Below are 21718 nucleotides of genomic sequence, written 5' to 3'. Positions count from 1 at the left end.
TACACTGACCTCTGGTGGTGGCTCTTTGAAGTTCATAAACCACTAATTGTAACACAGTGCCCTGCTAGTCAAAATATACTGTACATATACACACAATAAAATGTGACAGCTGTAACTGGTAGCAGTTGTACTGTATAAGAAGAGGAACTAGATGCACCAATCAGACACAACATTAAAACCACTGACATGTGAAAGTGAATAAAATTAATCATTTGTTTACAATGCAATGTTCTGCGGGGCAACCCTTGGGTTCTGGCACACACACCACCCACCTAAACACTGCAGACCAAATACACCCCCCATGGCAACAGCTCTTCCCCTCAGCAGCAGCCTCCCCCCAGCTGGACAATGTACCCTGTCACATTTTGAGAACAGCTCAGGAACGTCTCAAGAACCACAAGGGCCTGCAGACTCCCCACATCCCAACCTGATCGGGAAACTGCGGGATGCACCAGAATAAGCTGAATCCACCCTCCCACCAGGAGGCCCCACCCTCAATGCACAGGACCCAAAGGATCCAACATTCTGATGCTGGTAACCACAAAATACCCCCAGAGGTCCTGTGTCCCTTCCCCTGAGAGGTGTGCTGTTTTGGCACACAAGGGGGACCAACAAAATATCAAGCAGGTGGTTTTGATGCTATGGCTGATTGGTGTGGTGATTTCTTGAGGGCTTTAAATGTTGGAAATCAACACTTTTGATTAGAACTCATTCAGCAATTAAAAAACAAAGCACACATTTCTGCTTTCTCCCCATGCACAGACTACCTGTAGTGACCTCACAGGACAAAATTTAAGACTAACAGCTACATGCAGAAAACAGAAAATTTGCCCATAAAAATGTCAAGATGTACTTTTCAAAAGCTATATTTATTTGTTTTGCCTTTAATTACATCTCTATTTACAGTAGTACTTCAACCATCATAGTTTCTTGAAATCACTTATCAAAACAAAGATGTTAGTTTTTCACTTTACCAGACAAATTTTAGGCTCAAAACTTTGTCACAGAGTTTGCAAAGTCAAACAGTCAGCCTGAGTGAAAGACATCAGGCATACAGGATGAAGACTTCATTCTGGGTTTTGCAGAGTGCCCACTGCAGAGAAGTAGGCAGACATCATAAATAAACACACACACACACACACACCTCTCCAATTAGTTACAATACTTGCTGCGAACAGCTTGGTTTGATTACTTAGTAGCGTGCTGCATTTGTAATTCAGAGACAATTAGACCCTGAGCCTGACTTCCTTTCAAGCAAAGAAGAAGCCGTTTATTGGCCGTCAACACAAGGTTCAGAGATTATTAAAAAGGGATTCAGGCCTGCTTGACTGTTATGTGATCTTCCACAGCATTAAATCACAGATCCAAAGAAAGGGACTGTACACCAAAATGAAATCATAAAATTATCATAAAATTACAAAATAACTCACGGCGTACGTATTCACTCCCTTTACAATGTCACGCCTCAATTACTCACATAACTGGAGCACCTAACTGTTTTTATACTTGCTTTTTCATGTGGACAGAGATCAGCGTGGAGTCAAGGTGTGACGAGTAATTTTAGGGTTAAATACAGAAGGTTAAATGGCTGCTGTTTTATCTTTGTTGGCAATAACGGCATTGTGGTGAGAACCGTACACACATACATGTGACAGGTTTTGGAAAACTGTATATTAATTCCCAGTACAGCTAAGTCAGTGGTGTAAATACAAGCTGTAAAACCACTGAGGGAGAGCCATCTTCAAAAAGTGTGTCCCCATGTAAGGAGGGAGACCTCAGCGAGGCCTCAGGAGAGAGCTACGGGCTGTCATGGCAGAGCCTGTACGCTAATCATACATCATCATGTGACTGTGGCATAAAGTCTGGCGGTGGCCGCTGTGGGAATGCTTCTCTACAGCAGGCCCTGATTCGCCTTAGGGAAACAACACTGATGTGTGAGGTGACCCAGCATGTGTAGCAACTGCAACCTTACAGAGGCTGAGAAGTTTTACACTAAGGAAAGGGGGACAACTGTAGTAGTCCAGGTGTACAAAGCTGACAGAAACCTCTCCACACAGACTATAAAAGGCTATGAATGCTGATAAAAAAAACCAAAAGACTGTTTTATGTATTTTTTTATACATCATTTTCATATTAAGGAGGATTTTTTTTCCTCCATTGATCAGTTTCAAACAGACCCCACTTTCACCCACTGTGCTTCAATGTTGTAAAACAGTAAAACATAAATACTTCGGCACTATAACCGGCCTAGAAATCCTGATATTGCTCTCTTAAGGGACCCACAGAGGTGTGGCAAAACTGTGATAGGGTACTATTAAAACTAAAAGAACATGACAAGAAAATTAGGTCCAGGGTAAAAATTATGCTTTCATAAATTCACACAAGAATATTACTAAGGAGGGAGGGAGGAGTCTGTAACATGTAGTTTAAGTGATGGCTTACTTGTTGATTTGAAGTATCCAACTGAGGCCTCAGCATGAAGCTCAGTGGGAGTTGTTGCTCTTTTCATGAACCCAAAGGTCCCATTTTGAAAACAAACCCTCCACATCCCCGCAGTGCTCGTCCACTAGGACTGTGCATGTTCCTTCAAACACACCAAGGAGTGAAGATGCACAGGGGTGCTGAACAGATGATTTAATCAATGACATACTGCTGTTAGGTACACTCTGACAAGTTAAGGGTAACGTGGATCTGCATTTGGATCATCTAGACAATGCTTATATTTTCCCTTTGTATAACCTGACTCATTTCTGCTGAAGTCTGAGGCAATGTTACAGGGGGAGGACAATTCTAGACACTGCAGAGAGGACCGGGACAGATGGCGTTTCCGGGGTCTTACAGGTGGGAGGCGACTACTCGCAGTTAGAATGTGTAGCCAGCGGGGGGCGCTTTATCATCTTTGTTGCTCTCCAGAGAGAAAGGAGGAATGCGAACGTCGAAGTGGGAGCCATCGGTCCTTTCGATACGGAACGTCCCCCTAAACACAAATGAGTTCAGTATTGCAAGCAATTAAATTGTGTAACAGGAAATGGAAGAAAGAAGAAGAAGACTCACCACATATGACCGCTGGGGGCCTGTAGAGACACATGGCTGCTGTACTGAAAGGCGGGCTGCTCTTTAGACAACACCGGCTCCTGTCACAGCACACAAACACTACGTTCAGATCGCAATCCACAGTGACCCACTTCTGACTTTTTTTTTCCTCCCCTCAAATCTGGTCTTCCTACCATGGCTCATCTTCCTAAGTGAACACGTCTGTAGGACGACCACACATTTATAAGAAGCATAGTGGGGCAGACATTCATTTCTTGAATCACTTGCTGCGGTAACAGCAGTGTGGTGCTGACAGCAGATGAATAATGATTTAACACTGATGAGAGCATGCTCAGTGGGAACAAAAACACATGAACTGTGATTTGACTGTTCACACAGCCATCACATCAGCAGGAATCACATATGTAACTCATTCAGGACCATTATCTGAAGGTGGTCCAAATTAGAATTGAAAAGATCAGATTCCATGTGATTTATGCTGTTCACACTGTCATGAAAAAAGAGATTTGATTCATATATGCGCAAGAAGAAAAAACTCTATTTGGATTGTGTGTTTCAAAATGAAAGTCTGAATCACTACTGATATGATTTTTGCTTTTGTGATTGCCGCATCTGTCTTCACCAGCTAAGTATACTTTACAGTCGCTCTGAAGCCACATGAAAACAACCATTGTGTCCTAAATCCAGACCGCATGCAGCTTCTAAGCAGGATTTGAGTAAGTGGTGTGTTCACATTGGAAAATTCATACTGCTCTCCCACAATGCAATGCAGAAAGGACATGAAGGACCTGCTCAATGGTAGAAAAAATATTGAAACAAATCATGAGTGATGAAACAACTCCAAAAATTGTTTAAAAGAAACACTCGGATGATTTGCAGTGACAAGCGACAATACGTGTATCATTTTCTGTTCACATAAAAATATCAATATATGTTGATGTATTTGTATACTTCAACAAGAAAGAAGAAAAGAAGAAGAAAGTGACATATTTTGTCATTGGAGGGAACTCACTCCAACGCACACACACACAGCAAACCTGGGGCAGTGGGCGACCGCGTGCAGTGCCTGGGGAGCAGTGGGGGTTAGGTACCTTGCTCAAGGGTACCTCAGCCATGGACACCGGTACGGGGACTCGAACCAGCGATCCACCGGTTACGGGTCCGACACCCTAACCGCTGATCCACAACTGCCCCACAACAGTATATGTATAGTATATGATTGTGTATATGGTGAGTGTGCAGTACGTACTTCATAGATTTTGTATGATTTTGTATGTGCTGCTAAATTTGAGATATTTAAAAGATATTAAAATGCATAAAAATATATCATGCATCTGACAAAAAAGCGGCAAGTATCAAAAGTGACACCATCTCCAGATAGTCATGGTCTTGGTCTTGCATGCGTGCGCTGTACTAACCCTGCCTACGACTCCTCGTCCTCGGACCGTCTCCAGGGTTCCTGACAGGCTGAAGATCCTCCAGTGCCTCTCTCTCAGCTGAACCACCTCGTTGCCCATGTTCTCCAGACGGATACAGTACCGCCACTGCAGGACAATAACACACACAGACAAGTTCGTACGCTGACTCTGCAGTCACCATGAAACATACCAGTTCCTGGTTTGTAGATGGTGTTAATTATCGATGTGGACCAGTCCACAGATGAAATGAAAAATCTGCTACTCACCCAGTAAACATGAGAGTTCTGGGCCTCCTGAGAACAAGAATGACTTTCCTTTAGTCACTTTCATGCTTCAGAGATATTATGCTGATTTATGCATGTGAGAGTTGGTCAGTTACCCTCATGCCCATGTAGAAGGGGATGACGGTGACTCGGATGTTCTCTGTGGTCTCCCTGTGGACATCCGAGAGCTCCAGCCAGGGGTGGTTCTTCTCCTGCCATGCCTTCAGGGTGTCTCTGGCTGTGAACGGAGGAGCTACCAAAAACACAAAGACTTACTGAAAATGCTCATCTGATATTTCTGCAGTGTTCCGGTTTAATGTCCACAGCATGTCGGAAGCAAAGATGAAAATACATATTGTTTAATGTCAGGGAAATTTTTTTAATGAAGCTGTTGAGTGGCTTATTAAAGAAAAAAAATAAGAACATGCAGCTACACAACCAACTCACCATATGCATAGGTGTTATCTTAAAGAGATGTACCATTTACGTAGTGACGATTTATGCGGTGAACCTCTGGACACTGTAAAAGGTTTGTATGAGCAACAGGAATGACAGTGGAGACAGTGGAAGTGTGCTTACATTTGGCAGGGTTGTACATGAGGAAGCGCTCAAACAGCTCGTGCTGGATGGGGGCCTGTTCAGCAGAGTTATAGGGCAGGATGTCTTCATGGCTCACATAGTCCAGACCTGCCCGTCAGGAACAGGGATGAGACAGAGAGCAGTAACAACCACCTCGAATATTCTACGTTATGTTTAGTGGCAGCTAAACTGCTGACAGGGGTCAACCGCAGCTCTGCTGTACTGGAGCCAGAGTAGGGTTGCAACAACCAATGACTATTTTCATTGTCAACTAGTCTACAGACTATTTTCATGATGAATCCATAAAATGGCAACAAAAATTTCTCATCACAATTTCCCAGAGCAACTCAAAGACTCTTCATTTACAGTCATAAATGACAAAGAAAAGAATCCTAGTATTTTAGAAATGTTTGACATTTTGCTTGAAAATTTAAGCAATTTATCAATTATGAAATAGTTGGCAACAAATATTCTTTCAATCAACTAAATGATTAATCAACAAGGCATTGCAGCTCAAGGTCTGAATCAAATGCAAAAACTACGACTCTTTAAGAAATGAGAACCTGAATGCTTTGTCTGTAATGGTATGAAAATCTCAATTCATCTGAATTTGGTCTGACTATGGCTGCATACCTGGAATGGCGTACAGAGCTCTGCTGTCATCATGGTTGGCCAGAAACGTCACTGCTTCTGTCTGGGACCTCTGAGACTGTTCAAAACAAACAACAGTTACACAACTCCCGACTTAGATGCATCAAAAACGAGTGCCACTGTAAAGAAATCAAAATGGCATAAGAAAAACAAATTAGCGAGATTCCAAAGCTGTTGTTATCATCTGAACTTGGTTGCCTGTCTGAACTCCCTCAAAAACATCTCTAGCAGCTATATAGATGTATGCGAAATGAAAGGTACACTATATAGACAAAAGTATTTGAATGGGGCTTTTCTCCAGGGGCTGGGCACAGCCTTTTACTTGCAGTGCCCTTTTCTATTCCAGCTGTGCCCCAGTGCACAAAGCGAAGCTCCATAAAGACATGGTTGGATGAGTTCAATTCAATTCAGTTCAATTCAATTCAATTTTATTTATATAGCATCTTTTACAATCAGAATTGTCTATAGGTGTTTGGATGAGTTTGGTGTGGAAGAACTTGACTGGCCCACACAGAGTCCTGACCTCAACCCCATCCAACACCTTTGGGATGAACTGGAACAGAGATTGTGAGCCAGGCCTTTTAGTCCAACATCAGCGTCTGACCTCACAAATGCTCTACTGCACAAATGGGCAAAAATTAACACAGAAACACTCCAATATCTTGTGGAAATCCTTCCCAGAAGAGTGGAAGCTGTTATAGCTGCAAAGCTGTCTGTGTATTTCGAATGCAATGTCATTAAGGTCCCTGCTGGAGTGATGTCAGGTGGCCCAATACTTTTGTCTATATAGTGTAGTATTAACAGTAAACATATCAAATATTAGAAATATACCAAACAGTGACCAATCACCTGTGAAAAAAGTCTCAATCCTTTATGAAGAGAGAGAGTTAAAAGAAAAAAAACAATTGCGCAATTTTGTGAGATGTTCCAATTGGTCAAACTTTGTGACATGCAAGTCTATGGTTTATTTTTATTTGGGCCTTTCTGTAAATTTAACAAATGTTACACATGAAGTTATTTCTTTTTTGTGTAAAAAACATTTTGTTCCAGTGTCGTGGCTACTACTGTTGGGCCAACAGTTGAAAACAATGACTTCTTTGTAAGGAAAGATGTATGTTTTCATGTGCATATGGGGTGAGGAAGTGTGATGTCATCACAAGTGCTTTCTCCACATAAAGGTGGAGGCGAAGTGCTAAGCCAAGGGTGAACTGACAAAAAAAAAAGCTGCCCACTTGTGAATCGGATTAATTAGTTGCATGTTAAAGGCAGGTATGAACAATCTCATGCTGACTTACTATGTGAGGGCAATCTCTTGTGTCAATCAGGACCTGGTAGTAGGTGTGGGTCTTTCCCTTAACCTCCTTGGAACCGTGGGCTCCTGGGGGCTCAGGTTTGCTGAAGGAAGGAAGGAACACAGTTACAAACATTTTACCCTCAAAAACGGGCCAACGAGGGACTGTTTGTTTGCAGTTTGTTGCAGTCTGCAGCCAGAACCAGCGCTTTTACCTGTCAGACATGGGAGGGGTAATGTCTCTGTCATAGAGTCGAGCGTGCCAGGGAAACAAGACGATGCCTCTGTAGCCAAACACACTGTGGAGAAACAGCTGAGGAGAGCACAACAACAAGGAGAAATCGGATGAGCTGCAATGAGATTATATCTGGTTTGATAAAGCATAAATTAGGGATTATAGTCACTTGACAGGATCACTTAAATGTGCTTTCATAACAATACAAAGCTACTGATTTATCAAAGCTTAAAAAGAGACCAGATAGTAAAAACAAAGGACAGTACTGTAATATTCCAAAACAAGTCTAAAATTGACCTCAGTGGTTTTGTAAGGCCAATAGGAGCTGGTGCAGCCCATCTGTGATATAAGTGTCTTTGCTTAGTCACTTCAAGTGTATGTGTGCATGTGTGTGAGAGCTAACGAGAGTGAGAGAGAGTTACCTGTCCTGTTTCATATTTTCCGTGCTGCTTTACAGCCTCAAACACTCCCACTGTTTCCAAAATCTTCCCTTCGGGCCTGTTCCTGCCAAAAACAGGCAACACCATCACACCACATACACACTGAGAGCCTGTATAAAATCATATGTAGCCATCACTAGAAAACCATATGATCAAAAACTAGCACACAGGTTTCAATGATCTCAAAACGACATCATATACAGACAAAGACAAACGGTCCATGAGTTCCCGAAAAACCTAAACAGGAAATCACAGTTATGAAGAGAAGCTTGAGGGTTTTTCCTTCTCCACACACAATTTACATTCATCCCTACACATAAATAAAAAAAAAAAAAATCTGGCTGCCTCCCTTCAGCCTCTGTCCTTCCCTTCAGCCGTAATCTCAATCACAACTTTGACAAGATTGAATAAAACACCTCGACTTGTCAGATGTCAACAAACAGGAATTCTGTTCGACATAATCTCCATGTCCTTGCAACACACACACACACACACACACACACACAGAGACTTACACGACATATTACCACTGACAACAGCTGGTCACTTCAAATAAATAACACGCATACTTCTGCACTCCCTGCAAAGCTAATCTTCACCACAGAGATGAAGAGTGGGGATTAATGAGGTGGATATATAGACACAAAGGGGGATTTAATATTACACAGGAGGTTGGGTTTCAGGTTATTTTCTTCGCATGTGTGTATTGCACAAGAATAATCACAAGGTAACCTGATTTTACTATGGGAAATATGGTGAAAGTCCAAGTGAAATTAAATGCATTTGTTTATCTGATATAGCCAACATATCTGCACAGTAAATCACTTGTCCTGTTCTCTTCTTTGAGCAAAAAAAAAAATATATCAAAAGGGACAAGCTTATATATTTTTATTTAATCATGGCACCACCAAGTTTTTCTTTAATTTGATGGAATCCTGTTTGGAATTCAGTTCAGATGGAGACCTTATTTTGAAACTTTGAAACAGCTAATCAAATGTTGCATAAAGCAGCTGCTTCAGCGTTCTGACAGGCAGGCTCTGAGCAACACATATCAGATTTCCTGCTAAAGTCTCCTTCTTGGCATACAAACATGAACACGTCTTGTCCTGAAACTTTCTGCTGTGAAAAAAACAAACACTTGCTGGCGTTAAGTGTACAGCACTTACAAATATTTTCAGTCCTGCTTCCTTTGCATCATTACCTGCTTGCAAGCAATCATCTTTGTTACTGCCTTCGTTGGTGTGTTACCCCCACCAACTGTCAATCAGCAGACTACTGTGAAATTAGCAGTAGGATGAGTATTAATAATCGACCTATATGGTCTTTTAAGGCCCAATATTGACTACTGGTAATCAAGGAACCCAATAACTAATATTTGGAACTGATATATTTGCAGTGAAAATCTTTGTGTTAAAATTTAGAATAACTAGTGATAGTAAGTATAGTCAGGATGTAAAAAGTGTTGCACTTCTGTAGAATTACGAAAAGTAAAACTTATTTTACCTACCATTTTCTGCTACTTCCACTCAATAAATTTATTTGATAAATAAAATAATATGAAATCCAGTAAAGAAAATTCTCTGAGGTTGGAAACGTGGAAAAGGAACAGTGCTGAAAACAGCTGCCATATGTCTTTAGGGCTGAGAGATCAGATCTGCTTCCTTCTTGGAATTCTGTATTTCAGAAAAGAATCTTCTTGAATGCAGCATTACCAAAGTGCACACATCTATTCACAGGACGGCAGTCAACACTGTGAGGAGGTGCTGTGGATCATGTCTACAGCAATGGATAAAGACAGTTTTGATGATACTTAAAGAGAAATTATGTTGTTTGATGCTGAAAAAAAAATCAGAAATACTGATAATAGTTAAGGACAACTGTGTTCAGTCCATTAATCTAAACCTTGTCATCCACTGAGGTCCTGTTCATATTTTATAAACAGCTTATGTTGGTTAAAGGGGCAATTACTACAACTAACCCAGTACCTAAAACATACGAGAGAAAATGCAGTAGATTCAAGATAAGCAAGGTATTTTGTACATACTTAACACACCCTACTTTTCACCTGTTTTTAACACAAAAAACAATGTATATATCTCAGAAAATTATGAAAAAAATCCATGAATGATGTTTTCACATACATCAAAGTGCATGGCCTTTACAGCTCTACAACACATTACTAACACGGTCTCTTCTGTTCAGTTACCTCCTTTGCAACAATCTGAGAAATGTCAGTACGCTGTGTGGCCAGAGATAATCAAATTCAAGTACAGCAAGTTCATTGTAAACACTGGAAAACTGGAACCAGACTCAGCCAACAGCTCACCCTGTCAGTAAGCACAGGAACTATTCATTTCACATTATGCTTTTGCTTGTGCTGGAGGAGTGAAGACAGGTCATCATGTCAATGAGCTGTCATCACGTCAGAGAAGGGCTGGAGATACGATTACACAATGAAAACGATTGCATAAACTACAGTGAGAGATACAAGCTGGTGGTGAATCACTGCTGATATTCTAACCTCTGAGGGGGCATTCACCCACCTGCACACCCATCTTACCTTTCTCTCACCATCAGACCTAATTTCTAACAGCACGTGTTTTCTGTTATAACATGTGTGCAACCTACAAGACAAGATGATCCCTGATTTCTCTCTGCACTGGTCCACAGAAAAGTTCTGCTTGCTCCATCACAAGTCACTACTGCTCAGGTGAAAAGTTAAACGTGGAAGATGGTGAAAAGTGATTGCTGGACCATCACCATCTACATGACAAACAAGAAAATATATAAAATCGGGGCCTTTTTTTTTTTTAGATCAACTGTTTAGGCTAAATCACTAAATTGTCATCAGCAGAGTGCAGACTGCTACCATATCACTAATGATAGCATTAAGTCTGTAAGCTCTGACCACATGTCCAGGCTGAATCAAGCCCAAAAAACAAAAACACCTGTTATGGTTGTGTGAGATAGTTTTCATTTGCACAGCAGTTTGGGTAAAAATTACATGGATAAGCATGCAATTACCACAATAACCTAACAACAGTTAAAGACTTTTTTCAAGATGCCCAAAAAAGACAAACCGAAGGACAAGAACGAGCTTCATGTCAGACTTTTAAAGTCTTTGAGAACCATACAGTGATTCTCTTCAACATGCAGCGGCATCACTCTAATCAAGCAGGAAAAGAGAGTAATTTAAACGATGGAGGTTATATCACTCCAAATTAAGAAGTCTTGTACATTTTCTCTAACTGGCATTTTTAATTGCAATATTAGTATTCAATTATTTTAAGTTTTTCTGGAACTCCTTATAAGTCTATATCATTACATATGGCACAACAGCAGCATCGTGTACTTTTTAGTGACACAGCATAATAGTCACCTAGTCACCTGTTGTGTTTAAATGATAGCTTAAGCCAATCACTCTACCTGTGCAGCACCACCTGAGGAAAGAGCGCAGGAACATTTCATGGAAGTGTTCCAGGTGTGATTTTACTATTACAAACACAGAAATAATATTTCATGAAAGCCAAATCTAACTTAAAATAGTTATGTCAAACTGTTCAAGTGAACCTTGTCAGATAGGATGCATATATAACTTACATTATACCAGTATGTTTTCATATTGTTGAATGAGTTTTGCCGGATTACAATCCTGCTGCTGGCGTTAACCTTTTTAACACATGTGCCAACTCATTAAAGAAGAATCTAGCATGGTAGGTTTTAACGTCTTCTGTGGTTGAACATGTATTGATTTAGCAGTTTATATGCAGTCAGGTCAGGTTAACATTTACTCTGCTGTACCGAGTAAACGGAGTGTCCTCAGTATTTGGGGTAGGTATCGTGGTAGATAGATATATACTTTATTGATCCCGAGGGAAATTCAAGAAAATTCAAGTGGTAGGAGATGATTCGGATCCGCAGCTAAATGAGCGGTATCTCGACCACATGGCCCATACGAATACAAACCAGCTAAAGAAAATCGATGGGGTAGAGAACTGATGAATGTGACTTTGGGTTACACAAAAATACACTGTCAATACTACTGCCCATTCTGGGCAATCAACTTCCTTGTCAACCAGGAATGCTGACATTATGACAATTATGTGGTTGCTGTCGGTGAATAATATACCACACTGCATTTGAAGCGTTTCCCCGGCCCTCACAAGTGTGAGCGGTCCACTTCGCGCAGGGAAATGGAGCAGACCCGGTGTCAGGTGTTGCTCAACCCATGCTGGCTAGTTAACTTACTAGCTAAAGAACAGCAGGGGGCAACGGTACTTTTCTTATCTTCTGCTGCTAAATGCAAGCTCATGATTGCATATACTGTAGGTACAGTTTCGAGGGATGCGTCCACGCAACTACTTTGAGGGCAGTGGTTTTAGCGTTCCACCTTGACGAGCTTGTACTTAGCTAAAGCCTTTAGCGTGTTAGCCTTGTACGGGAGGACAGTGGCTGCGTCTCTTACCGTGATGACATGAACCTCTTCTGCTGAACACCGCTGAGCAGTCCACAGGCTCTGCATTGTAGCTGCGTTTTATTCACGTCAAACACGCTACTGCTGTCAGCGACACTAAGAATTCTCTGTGTGTGTTTCCTGTTATATTTACTGACAGTGCTCAACAAACCTCGGCGCAAAGCACAGGCCGCCATCTTTCCTACCAGGGCACACACACGTACACACGCATTTACAACAGGGTAACCAAGCTGCTTTCATGAAACGACTGAAAAGTTGTATATATGAAAATTAAATACTTATAAAACTCTAAACTAGCCTTTTCGTTCTCTTTTTCTATCACAGTCGACGGGAATGATCTGCCATAGTGTCTGTAAATTATTGCGGGAGCAATTTCTGATTAGAATTATTGTGAAATGTTCCGCTTTCTTGACGTTAGTATTGAAGTTTTTAATCACACAAATCTTAACGGTGTGGAAAAGTCAGATGTGGGTCTAAATAATTATCATTTAGAAATTAGGAAAAACAGCTTGAGGCCAATGGTTAAAATTCTTCTATTGCATTAATACCAAAAGATAATTAACTTTGAAATTAAAGGTTTGTTAATCACTAAAACATTTTATTGAACATCCAGTTCACGATCGGCTTTAGGAGCTAGGGGCTTACGAAGGAGCACGTGAATGCACCACAAGAGCTCACGTGCACTGTGACGAGAAACGTTTGAGTTACATGACATATCATAAAATATCATTATCCACACAGTATTAACATCTGGAGTTTGCAAACATTATTAATTTGATTTGGCAAATTTAAAAAAAATGCGCAATTTAAAATAAAATTTCACACAGTTGGTCATGTGAGTTAATACGTCATCTTGTCACAAGGCTAACAACATGGCTGCTCATTCACCCATAGCTGTTGTTAGCTCTCAAATGCTGAGCTATGTGTGATAGTTAGATATAGGTTTGGCTCTTTTCCTTGATAGCATATGTACACTGGTGCCTCTTGCTTCAGTGTGAACCAGCTTGACAGAAGGTATATATATTATATATATTATATATATATGTGTGTGTATCTAGATAACTACATCGCTGAAAATCAAACCTCCCAGTCAGAGTTAGTTGGATTAAAACCATGGCCACTTCATTTGTCGTCGGGGATAAATTCAGAAATAAGGTGGCGGACCTATTAGGGAAGACTGACTCATCCCTGCCCCAACAACTGAGAGAAGAACTAGAGGAGACTCTCGGAAAAACAGAACCAACAGTTCTATCTTTCAGTACAGCAAGAAAACTCAAGAAATACCTTCAGGACGAGGGTAAGGTCTTGTGATGTGCTGTCTTTCCCATATACGTACCGAGTGTCCTTTTCTGACACTGTATGTGCATTTCAGTCGAATTAGCAAGTGGTGTATATGTTCCGTTTTTTTAAAAAAACCAAAACAAAAATATTGATAGAAAAGCTTTACTAAGGTATTTAATGATCAAGTAATTCCGCATGCGCAGCTGTGTAATACCGAATATTTCCTTAAATACCTGAAGAAAAAATACATATGACAACACACATTTAATTACTTCACATGCCAGGATATAAGCTTACGTAATGATATCAATAATAAAGACACACTTTGTCCCCCAGCTTTAGCAAACCCATGCTGAAGATTGGAACCATAGCAGTACTGATGTGATGTTCTTAAATAAATTAATTTATACTGACCAAAGACATTCCAGTGATACATAATATGGATATATATTATGTAACTCTTTCTCATGGCTCCAGGGCATCCTTTCTACTTGCATGAGTTGCTGGAAGATAGCTCACTACACCTGCCTGAAATTGTGAAACCTCCCAGAGTGAGTGAAAGCATGAACATAATAGCATTAACTTTTTTTTTGTTTTGAGAAGATAAATAATTACTCAGGTACTTAATGATAATGATATTTCCCTCTTGCTGCAGAACCCCGAGCTGGTGGCGCGTCTTGAGAGGATCAAAGCCAAACTAGCCAACGAGGAATACAACAGAATCACACGTAATGTCAACACCCAGGTACGTTTTTGTAGATATTAAGATTAAAACACATTTATTTGGAAATATCTTGTCACATAGTTGACTGTACCGTTAAACTGCTGCATTAAAACCCACAGCATGTTTTATAAAAGTGGTGAAAAATGCAGATTTTTGTAGGTGGAAAGTATCTAAGGACAATAAAGATTCACTCATATTTTACTATGTAATAAATATTTTTCTTTGTTTTCAGGAAATCAACCGTAGTGGAACATTAGCAGATTTTGGAATGCAAGGTTGGCTCACATTCACACTTTAATAACTTATTTCAGTGCTTATCATGTTAAAATAGCAAACAGAAGCTGAATTATATGTAAACATTACAACAAAAATGGACTACTTCTGAACTTATTTTGTCTTTGTCCAGTGCGATCAGTCAAAGCAGTGGTGGTGACCATATTCAACTTCCTGGTCACAGTGGTTGCTGCCTTTGCCTGCTCGTATATGGGAAGTCAGTACCTGTTCACTGACACTGCAGCGGTAAGAGAGCATTTCATTTGACTTCTTCTTGACTTCTTGTCCTGTTAAATGCTACATAACTTTGTTCCTGACACTGTTTTCCAGCGCATCATATCAGCGGTGATTGCTGCATCAGTAGTCGGGCTCGCTGAGCTGTATGTGTTGGTCCGGACCATGGAGGGAGAACTCGGGGAACCATAGAAGCAAAACCAATGAACTGAACTCTGGGAACTGCACGAGCTTGCTGATCCAGAACAGACATTTCACTTTGCCATGAAAGCTTTGTGGGTCTTTGCTTCTTATTTGACAGCAAAACTGAGTAAGGTTAAAGTTACTGAAACTTAACAAATCAGGGATGGTAAATGGAAGCTGGAACATTACAAAAAGAAAATTGTTTCAAAATGAAATCTGCTCTTTCACTTTGTCAAATATTACTGCTTTATCCAACATTCCACCCGCCCAGGAATCAGAATACGAGTGATATTTCTTATTTATTTACTGCTGTTTTGTATTTTATAAATTTCCTGAAACTACAACCTCTAATTTTTCTCCCTCCTCTTTCTCCTTGAAACTGCCATGTGAAAATAAATGTTCATTTGCTCAGATGTAATTTTATTTTTGTGTTCAATAAAATCATCAGCACTAATTAAAGCTAATTCATAAAGCTGATAATCGTCCAGTTGATGTTGCTTTCGCCCCAAAGTACACCTTTCTCAACTGAAATACCTGAAATGGCCCATAAACAGACATATAAAATTATGATATTTTTTTTTTCTTACAATTGACAGATTGATTGACCTTTCCCTTTCCTGTCTGTGCCACTCAGCCCAAAACACACTCATTCATGCAAAAGACAAAAATAAATTAAGAAACTAATCGCAGATATAAAGATTGATTTTATTTTGAAAGTAATTTCCTGTAACAGCTGGGTGCTGTAGTTTTCAGCAACCATTACTCAAACAGAAGGAAATTAGTTTGTTGGGGGTTACTTTCAGCTGTGGATATACAAAACGTTGAGACAAACTTTTTGTTTTTTTGGTAAAAAAAAAAAGGAAAATTCACCAATTCATGTGTTTCTGAGTTTTTAGCTGTGCTAGTGGTTTGGCACCAGGGACAGCAATGTTCACTACTCAGTCTGGACTATTAGAGCTATTAGAACAAACTATTAGATCGATTGCCAATGTTTTTGTCAAATGCGCTCCATGGGATAAGGGGACCATTAAGATCAAATCTGTGATCTTTCAACATTTCACCTATCATGATAATCAGGTTGACATTTTTATTTGTCCAACACTTGATGGATGACCTAATGCTAATGATACCTCACCTCATGTTTCTACATGTGTGAAATGACAATAAAGCTCCTTGAATCTTTGAACCCTTGAATCCTATTCATTGCAGAATATCACCAGCCTTTTAGCTGTGATTTGCCACAATCAAAGATGTGTCCTGGGTCAACACAGTCCATTAGAAGTTTGACAAGAAGTAGTTTGCTCCAACTTTCTCACCGGAGCAAACACATGCGATTCAAAGCCCCGGAAAAAGCCAGACGAGGACCTCAGACCTCAAGCTGTTCATGTGATTTTGCTTTGCAGTTGCCCTTGTTTTGTCTCTGCTAAATAACCCTCCAGCTGCGGGAACAGTTATGAACGCTGTTTGCTGATCTGTTCTTGAGTTATTTTATCATCCATCTCCTCCTGACAGATGTGTGGTAGTAATTGTCTGATCTGTGCTCACTGTATCTGGTTTAAAGTCAGACAACCAGCACATAAAAAACAAATGTTTATTGTACCCCAGAGGCACAGTAGCTACGACTTATTATCCTCAGAACAATAACACAGTTTCAAAACAGTTTTAATACGACGCAGAAGATCTGTCTTCTCCAGATATAAATTTTTGTTTTTTGTAAACCATCCCGTTCTCTTCTTATTAAGTCCTGTCATATCAGTGGAAAGATTAAAAGATGTAACTACATCTGGAATACAAAAAAGTATCTTCCTAAGATCTGAGATTTGACACCCGGATTAAAGGTTTATTGAAAGATTATTTGGTATTAAAGATGATTATGATATGCAGAGATCTCTGTCCAGTGCTGAACGAACACTGTGCACTACTGTCTGTCATATTTTCCTCTGTATTATACCTCTCATGTAATATTTCAAACTTAAATCCAGGCAGAATTACACAGTCTGTAAGCTGATAGATCCTGAGCTCTGGCTTTAATTTAGTTCTTATTTTTCAATTTTTTTTTTCCTTCCCTCTGTCCATCTAACCCTCCTGATACTTACAATACAGAGAAATCTGAAAAACAATGTATTTTGACTTAGAAAATAATTATTCCTGTCATGGTATCTTACCACAAGGAATCATTTTAATCGGGATGTTTTGAAAGATAATACTCTTGGGGTTGCAGCATTAAACATGCCACGGTTCAGCTTAGAGCAGCAAAACAGGAGCTGTTAGGAGAGATGATTCCACTGTGAACACTGTCAGGTTGCTTATGTTTAGGAACTGCTCTACGAATCCTTCTGTCAGTCTTTTATTTATGTACAAAATATCAAAATGAGACTAGAAACATGGACATGTGACACAGTTTCCAGTTGCTTTGGCTCAGTTTCCATTTTGCCTCTGAACACAGGATGCTGTACTCTTTCTTCTCAAAATCTCCTGTGGCATATCACATCAAATTAGGCAGGTACATTTATCATTCATCATAACATTGTACACATGTGTTCATTAGTTTGAATCGTTGTATAAAATAATGCTACAAACAGCTGCCAATTCTCATCAAAACACCACCTGCAGTGGTCATTTCCTCATGATTATACAAAACGCAATAAGGAAAACAACGTGTAACTTCATCAGTGGTCAGTATTTAAAATAATACAGAATAAAACCTGAGCCAAAGCAAATGTAAAATATTGTAAATAGAGCATAAATGAATCAAATCAATTCATGTCATGATTAACACATGACTGGAACATACTGAAAACAAGACGAGGGCAAACCAACAAAAACTTGAAAAGAACTCTACAGTATAGGGAGGTCTGAGGAACAATCACCTCTGGGAACATACAGGACAGTTTTAGACTATGGGCGCGTTGTAAGGGGAAATACTGACAGAAACAGAAGTCCCAGTATTAATCTTTCCTGCTGGTCATGGTCCACATCTGGACTGATCAGAATTCTAGAAAGTTGGTGACAATAGCAGCGTTGTAGATCAGGTCTGAGATGTAGCCCATGGAGGTCTGTGTTCCCATCTGTGGGTGGTGATTGTGGTGGTGTGGGTTGTGGTGTCCTTGGCCCTGAGTTACCTCCCAGTACATTGGCTGAGGGTGGGAAGGGACTACCTGGTCCACAGAGGTGTGACCTCCACCTGCTGCACTGCCTCCGTACATGCCGTGATGAGCCCCCGAAGAAGCTATAGTCTGAGGTTTGAAGTTCCTGAAGGCCTGGTAGGAGCGGGTGGAGGCCGAGTGGTGGGGCTGTCTGGTGATGGGCTGAGGGAAAGAACTGGGAAGGAAACTGGAGAGTGCTGGTCCCAGATGCTGCCGCTGGTGGTGGTGGTAGTGCTCTTCCTCCCAGAGACAAGACTCTGAAGGCTTTAAGGAACCCAGTGTGGGCTGCTGGTGGAGAGATGAGGAAGACGGTGGCGATGATACGGGGTTGTGGTAGAGTTGAATCCAGTCGGAATACATTTGTGGGACTTCCTCACTGGAGAGGTTCTGCTCTGGCCTAAATATGTCTGCCAAGCTGGTTGAGGAAAGGAAAGCAGACGTGACAGGCCCAGGGGAGGCATCAGCAACACTTCTACCTGCCAGGACGGGCTTGGCAGACTTGGGGAGTCTCCCAGTCTTGATACTTCTGGCTCTTCTGTTTTGGAACCACACCTATAGAAAGACTACAGGTGACTTGTCTGGGCCATGTTAAATTACACTTGTGGTGCGCTGCACCAGAGAACAATGTGGATGCTTTGTTACATCTGTGAGAACCAATACAGTCAGGTCTTTCTTTGTGGAGCAAAATGAAATGTTTTCGTCCTCACCAGAAATAGTTGGAAATATATTTCCAACTGCTTGTTTCAGTCGGCATCCTGTTGACATGTGCTGTGATAAGTTGGTTGGCCTAAAAACAACCAACTTATCTTAACTTTTTTTTCTTTATTGTCTTCCTTTTTTTTAGCTCAAATTTCACACATTTTAGTTTATTTAAAATAGTTTCTTTTTTAGTTTATTTAACATCTTATCACAAGTGTTTTATTGTAACCCTAACCTATTGGGCAATGAAAAAGAGATTATAAAATATAATTTATTTCACTTTAATCTATCCCTCATCCTCTTCCTTAATCTTATCCTTCCTACTTCCTATATTGCCCTAACTTAACAAGGAACAGTTCACCCAAATATAAAAATGTAATTCTTATCTACTTGGCCCCCTGCTGAATGAAAGTCGAGTGAAGTTTCTTAATTGTCTGTCGCTGGCCCCAGACTGAGGAACACACTGCCCCGACATGCACACCATCACGGACCTGGATCTTTTTAAATCCAGACTCAAAACTTATTTATTCACACTGGCTTTCAACACCTAGTAGTGACACTTATTCTATTTTATTGTATACTATGGAATTTTGTTGTCTGTTAGCTGTTTTATTCTGATTCTATTGGGAAGCACTTTGGTCACCTGTGTGTTGTAAAGGGCTCTACAATAATGTTGAATTCACTGGCAATCCCTGCATACCTGAGTGACCTGTTGGCCAGAAGCTTGCATCACACACAAGAGAGATCTGCTGAAGAAAATCTTGTAAAAAAAAGTGCATGCGTGTAAGAAATTTCACCTGAATTTCCGTTGGTATTGGTTTGTGACTGAATTTCCATTTTTTGTGAAAACGAAAAAAGAAATTAATCAGGTCATTTATTTATTCAGTTTGCACTTGAATAGGTACTTGTCCCAAGTATAAGAAATAAAGAAAATTCATCATCCTAGAGTGCTGATGATAGTCTCCTGCTCTAACCTGGCTATCTGCATAGGTAGCACACAGGTGAGAGCAGTGAGCCACAACAGTGAAGTAATGAGTAATTCTCTGTGGGTTCAAGGGTCAATTAAATATCTCATAGCTCGTCGAAATTAAATAACTACACCGACCTGTAGTAAGTAAGAGAATTGGTCAACAGATGTCTAAATGTACTCTACAGGTGTTAAGGGGAGTTTTAAGCAGAAAGCACACTCACCTGTATCTTGCTCTCGGGCAGGTGTGTGTGCGCGGCCAGCCTCTCCCTCAGAGTGATGTCCGGGTAGGGAGTCACAGCGAAGGCCTGCTCCAGCTCGGACAGCTGGGCTCGGCTGAAGATGGTCCTCTTCCTCTTCCTCTGGCCCTCCATCAACCCGGCGGCTCTGAAAGGTTCCGGAGAGGACACCGCGCTCTCACCCCGGACGCCTTTTAACCACACCAAAACAATCAACAAAACCGCACCGAAACAGGATTCCATAAACTAAATAAGAGGAGGGCCATCTGAGTTCTGTTTGGCCTTGAAAAGGGTTTACGTTGGATGGTGCTGGGGTTTATGTAGGCCACACAAACCACAAGCCGAGGCTTCCGACTAAAACGAAACTCGATTAATTTAATTACAACGATTAATTTGTTACTGAATAAATATATAAATAAGTCCAATTTATTTACAAGGGTTTGTTCATATTTACTTTTATCTTTTCATCTTATTTAAATAATAATTCCTGATTTCTGCTGTGATTTTATGACCTTCTTCTTTTCTTATTAAAATGATCGAATGAGAAAACGAATTATTTTAATGCAACACTTTCATGGTTGTTGAATTTTCTATGCAATTTTTTAAATTTTTTTTTTAAAAAAACAGATGAAAGGAAAAAACAAAAACAACAACAACATTTGGCTGAAGTGATGATCGACGGAACTCACCTTTACAGTGATCCTGTTCTCCAAACAACGCCTTAAAATCCATCACGTCTTTCTGCTGGTGCTGCTTAAGTAAAGAGAAGTCTGAGTCCATGAACAGAGCCATAACTCCACACACACACATACACTCTCTCACGCACATATATGTATACACACACACGCACACGCACGCCCCTCTCCGTCTGACTGCTCCTGAGGACTGATCGCTTTTTATACCCACATCAGATGGGACACTCCACACCCACCAGCCAGCCAATCCAGGTGTTATCCACCTCCGCCTCTGAGCCCGGCACTTGTTTTCATTCTGCACTCATAAGTAGACGCCCTCCTATTTGTTTATGAAATGCCTCGGAAATTATTTCAAAGTCGTCGTAAAATCAAGACCAATACTAAAGTTCATACGAAATGTTCAGCCAAATGTCCCGGAGGCAAAGAAAGATCCAGCATTTAAAAACTAGCATTTGTTGTCCATCGAATTATTAGATAAAAAATGTAAGTAGGTCAAATTTAATCTATAAGTCTTAACTGTGCGAGATAATCACGCCTGATCAATATCGACTTCAGTAATGTTTGTAGGCTGGTGTGACTTTGTTCCACTTTAGGAGCTGATACATACATACTGTGACACCAGTTCTCATTAGCTTGGATAAAAACTTTAACAGGCTACTGAGACCATATTAGATGCATGCTTGCAGGCTACACCTGAATAATCAGCCATGTTATATTTTAATTCACAATATAATAAAAGGAGCAGTTTATCTCATTTGTAAATGTGTCCTGTATGATGTTCTGTCTCTGTCTCTTGTTTTAAAGCCTGTAGTTCATAAGTGCTCAGGTCAGAGGAGAGATTTTATGTTTTTATTTTATTATTATTTTCTACC

The 21718-nt window shown here is 40.3% G+C and overlaps 3 protein-coding genes across 5 annotated transcripts; 1 reads left to right on the top strand and 2 right to left on the bottom strand.

The window, feature by feature from the left end:
- Window positions 1-850: 850 nt before the first annotated feature.
- poldip2 (polymerase (DNA-directed), delta interacting protein 2) lies at window positions 851-12625 on the bottom strand. 2 transcript variants are annotated; one of them, XM_046388417.1, is made up of 11 exons: window positions 12397-12625; window positions 7914-7995; window positions 7472-7569; window positions 7261-7360; window positions 5948-6023; window positions 5315-5422; window positions 4852-4988; window positions 4739-4765; window positions 4473-4598; window positions 3055-3134; window positions 851-2977 (listed from the first exon to the last, which is right to left on the bottom strand). In XM_046388417.1, exons 1-11 carry the CDS (start codon window positions 12579-12581, stop codon window positions 2863-2865), a joined length of 1134 nt encoding a protein of 377 aa, XP_046244373.1. In that variant the 5' UTR covers window positions 12582-12625; the 3' UTR covers window positions 851-2862. The 2 variants fall into 2 exon arrangements, with proteins under 2 accessions (XP_046244373.1, XP_046244374.1); XM_046388418.1 differs by having other exon boundaries at window positions 7914-7989.
- A 624-nt stretch (window positions 12626-13249) lies between these two features.
- Window positions 13250-15577, top strand: tmem199 (transmembrane protein 199). Of its 2 annotated transcripts, XM_046390217.1 has the most exons (7): window positions 13250-13419; window positions 13554-13702; window positions 14164-14237; window positions 14342-14431; window positions 14643-14685; window positions 14817-14929; window positions 15014-15577. In XM_046390217.1, exons 1-7 carry the CDS (start codon window positions 13373-13375, stop codon window positions 15107-15109), a joined length of 612 nt encoding a protein of 203 aa, XP_046246173.1. In that variant the 5' UTR covers window positions 13250-13372; the 3' UTR covers window positions 15110-15577. The 2 variants fall into 2 exon arrangements, with proteins under 2 accessions (XP_046246173.1, XP_046246174.1); XM_046390218.1 differs by having other exon boundaries at window positions 13344-13702.
- A 1716-nt stretch (window positions 15578-17293) lies between these two features.
- sebox (SEBOX homeobox) lies at window positions 17294-21150 on the bottom strand. The gene is made up of 3 exons (XM_046388851.1): window positions 20841-21150; window positions 20137-20342; window positions 17294-18798 (listed from the first exon to the last, which is right to left on the bottom strand). The coding sequence occupies exons 1-3, from the start codon at window positions 20977-20979 to the stop codon at window positions 18088-18090; spliced, it is 1056 nt and encodes a 351-aa protein (XP_046244807.1). The 5' UTR covers window positions 20980-21150; the 3' UTR covers window positions 17294-18087.
- Window positions 21151-21718: the final 568 nt, after the last annotated feature.

The sequence above is a fragment of the Scatophagus argus genome, chromosome 5, assembly GCF_020382885.2.
Source record: "Scatophagus argus isolate fScaArg1 chromosome 5, fScaArg1.pri, whole genome shotgun sequence".
NCBI classification, from domain to species: Eukaryota; Metazoa; Chordata; class Actinopteri; family Scatophagidae; genus Scatophagus; species Scatophagus argus.
Note: the sequence above shows the minus strand (reverse complement) of the source record. Positions and strands in the feature narration are given on the sequence as shown.

Coding starts and splice junctions, on each gene's coding strand:
- poldip2 (XM_046388417.1), bottom strand. CDS start 12,581: ATGGCGGCCTGTGCTTTGCGCCGAGGTTTGTTGAGCACTGTCAGTAAA. Junction 7,570..7,913: donor GAAAATATGAAACAGGACAG/GTAACTCTCTCT, acceptor TGCTCTCCTCAG/CTGTTTCTCCACAGTGTGTT. Junction 7,361..7,471: donor ACCCCTCCCATGTCTGACAG/GTAAAAGCGCTG, acceptor TCCTTCCTTCAG/CAAACCTGAGCCCCCAGGAG.
- tmem199 (XM_046390217.1), top strand. CDS start 13,373: ATGTACACTGGTGCCTCTTGCTTCAGTGTGAACCAGCTTGACAGAAG. Junction 13,703..14,163: donor GAAATACCTTCAGGACGAGG/GTAAGGTCTTGT, acceptor TCATGGCTCCAG/GGCATCCTTTCTACTTGCAT. Junction 14,432..14,642: donor CACGTAATGTCAACACCCAG/GTACGTTTTTGT, acceptor CTTTGTTTTCAG/GAAATCAACCGTAGTGGAAC.
- sebox (XM_046388851.1), bottom strand. CDS start 20,979: ATGTGCGTGAGAGAGTGTATGTGTGTGTGTGGAGTTATGGCTCTGTTC. Junction 20,343..20,840: donor AGAACAGGATCACTGTAAAG/GTGAGTTCCGTC, acceptor TGTGGTTAAAAG/GCGTCCGGGGTGAGAGCGCG. Junction 18,799..20,136: donor TGCCCGAGAGCAAGATACAG/GTGAGTGTGCTT, acceptor GTCTTTCTATAG/GTGTGGTTCCAAAACAGAAG.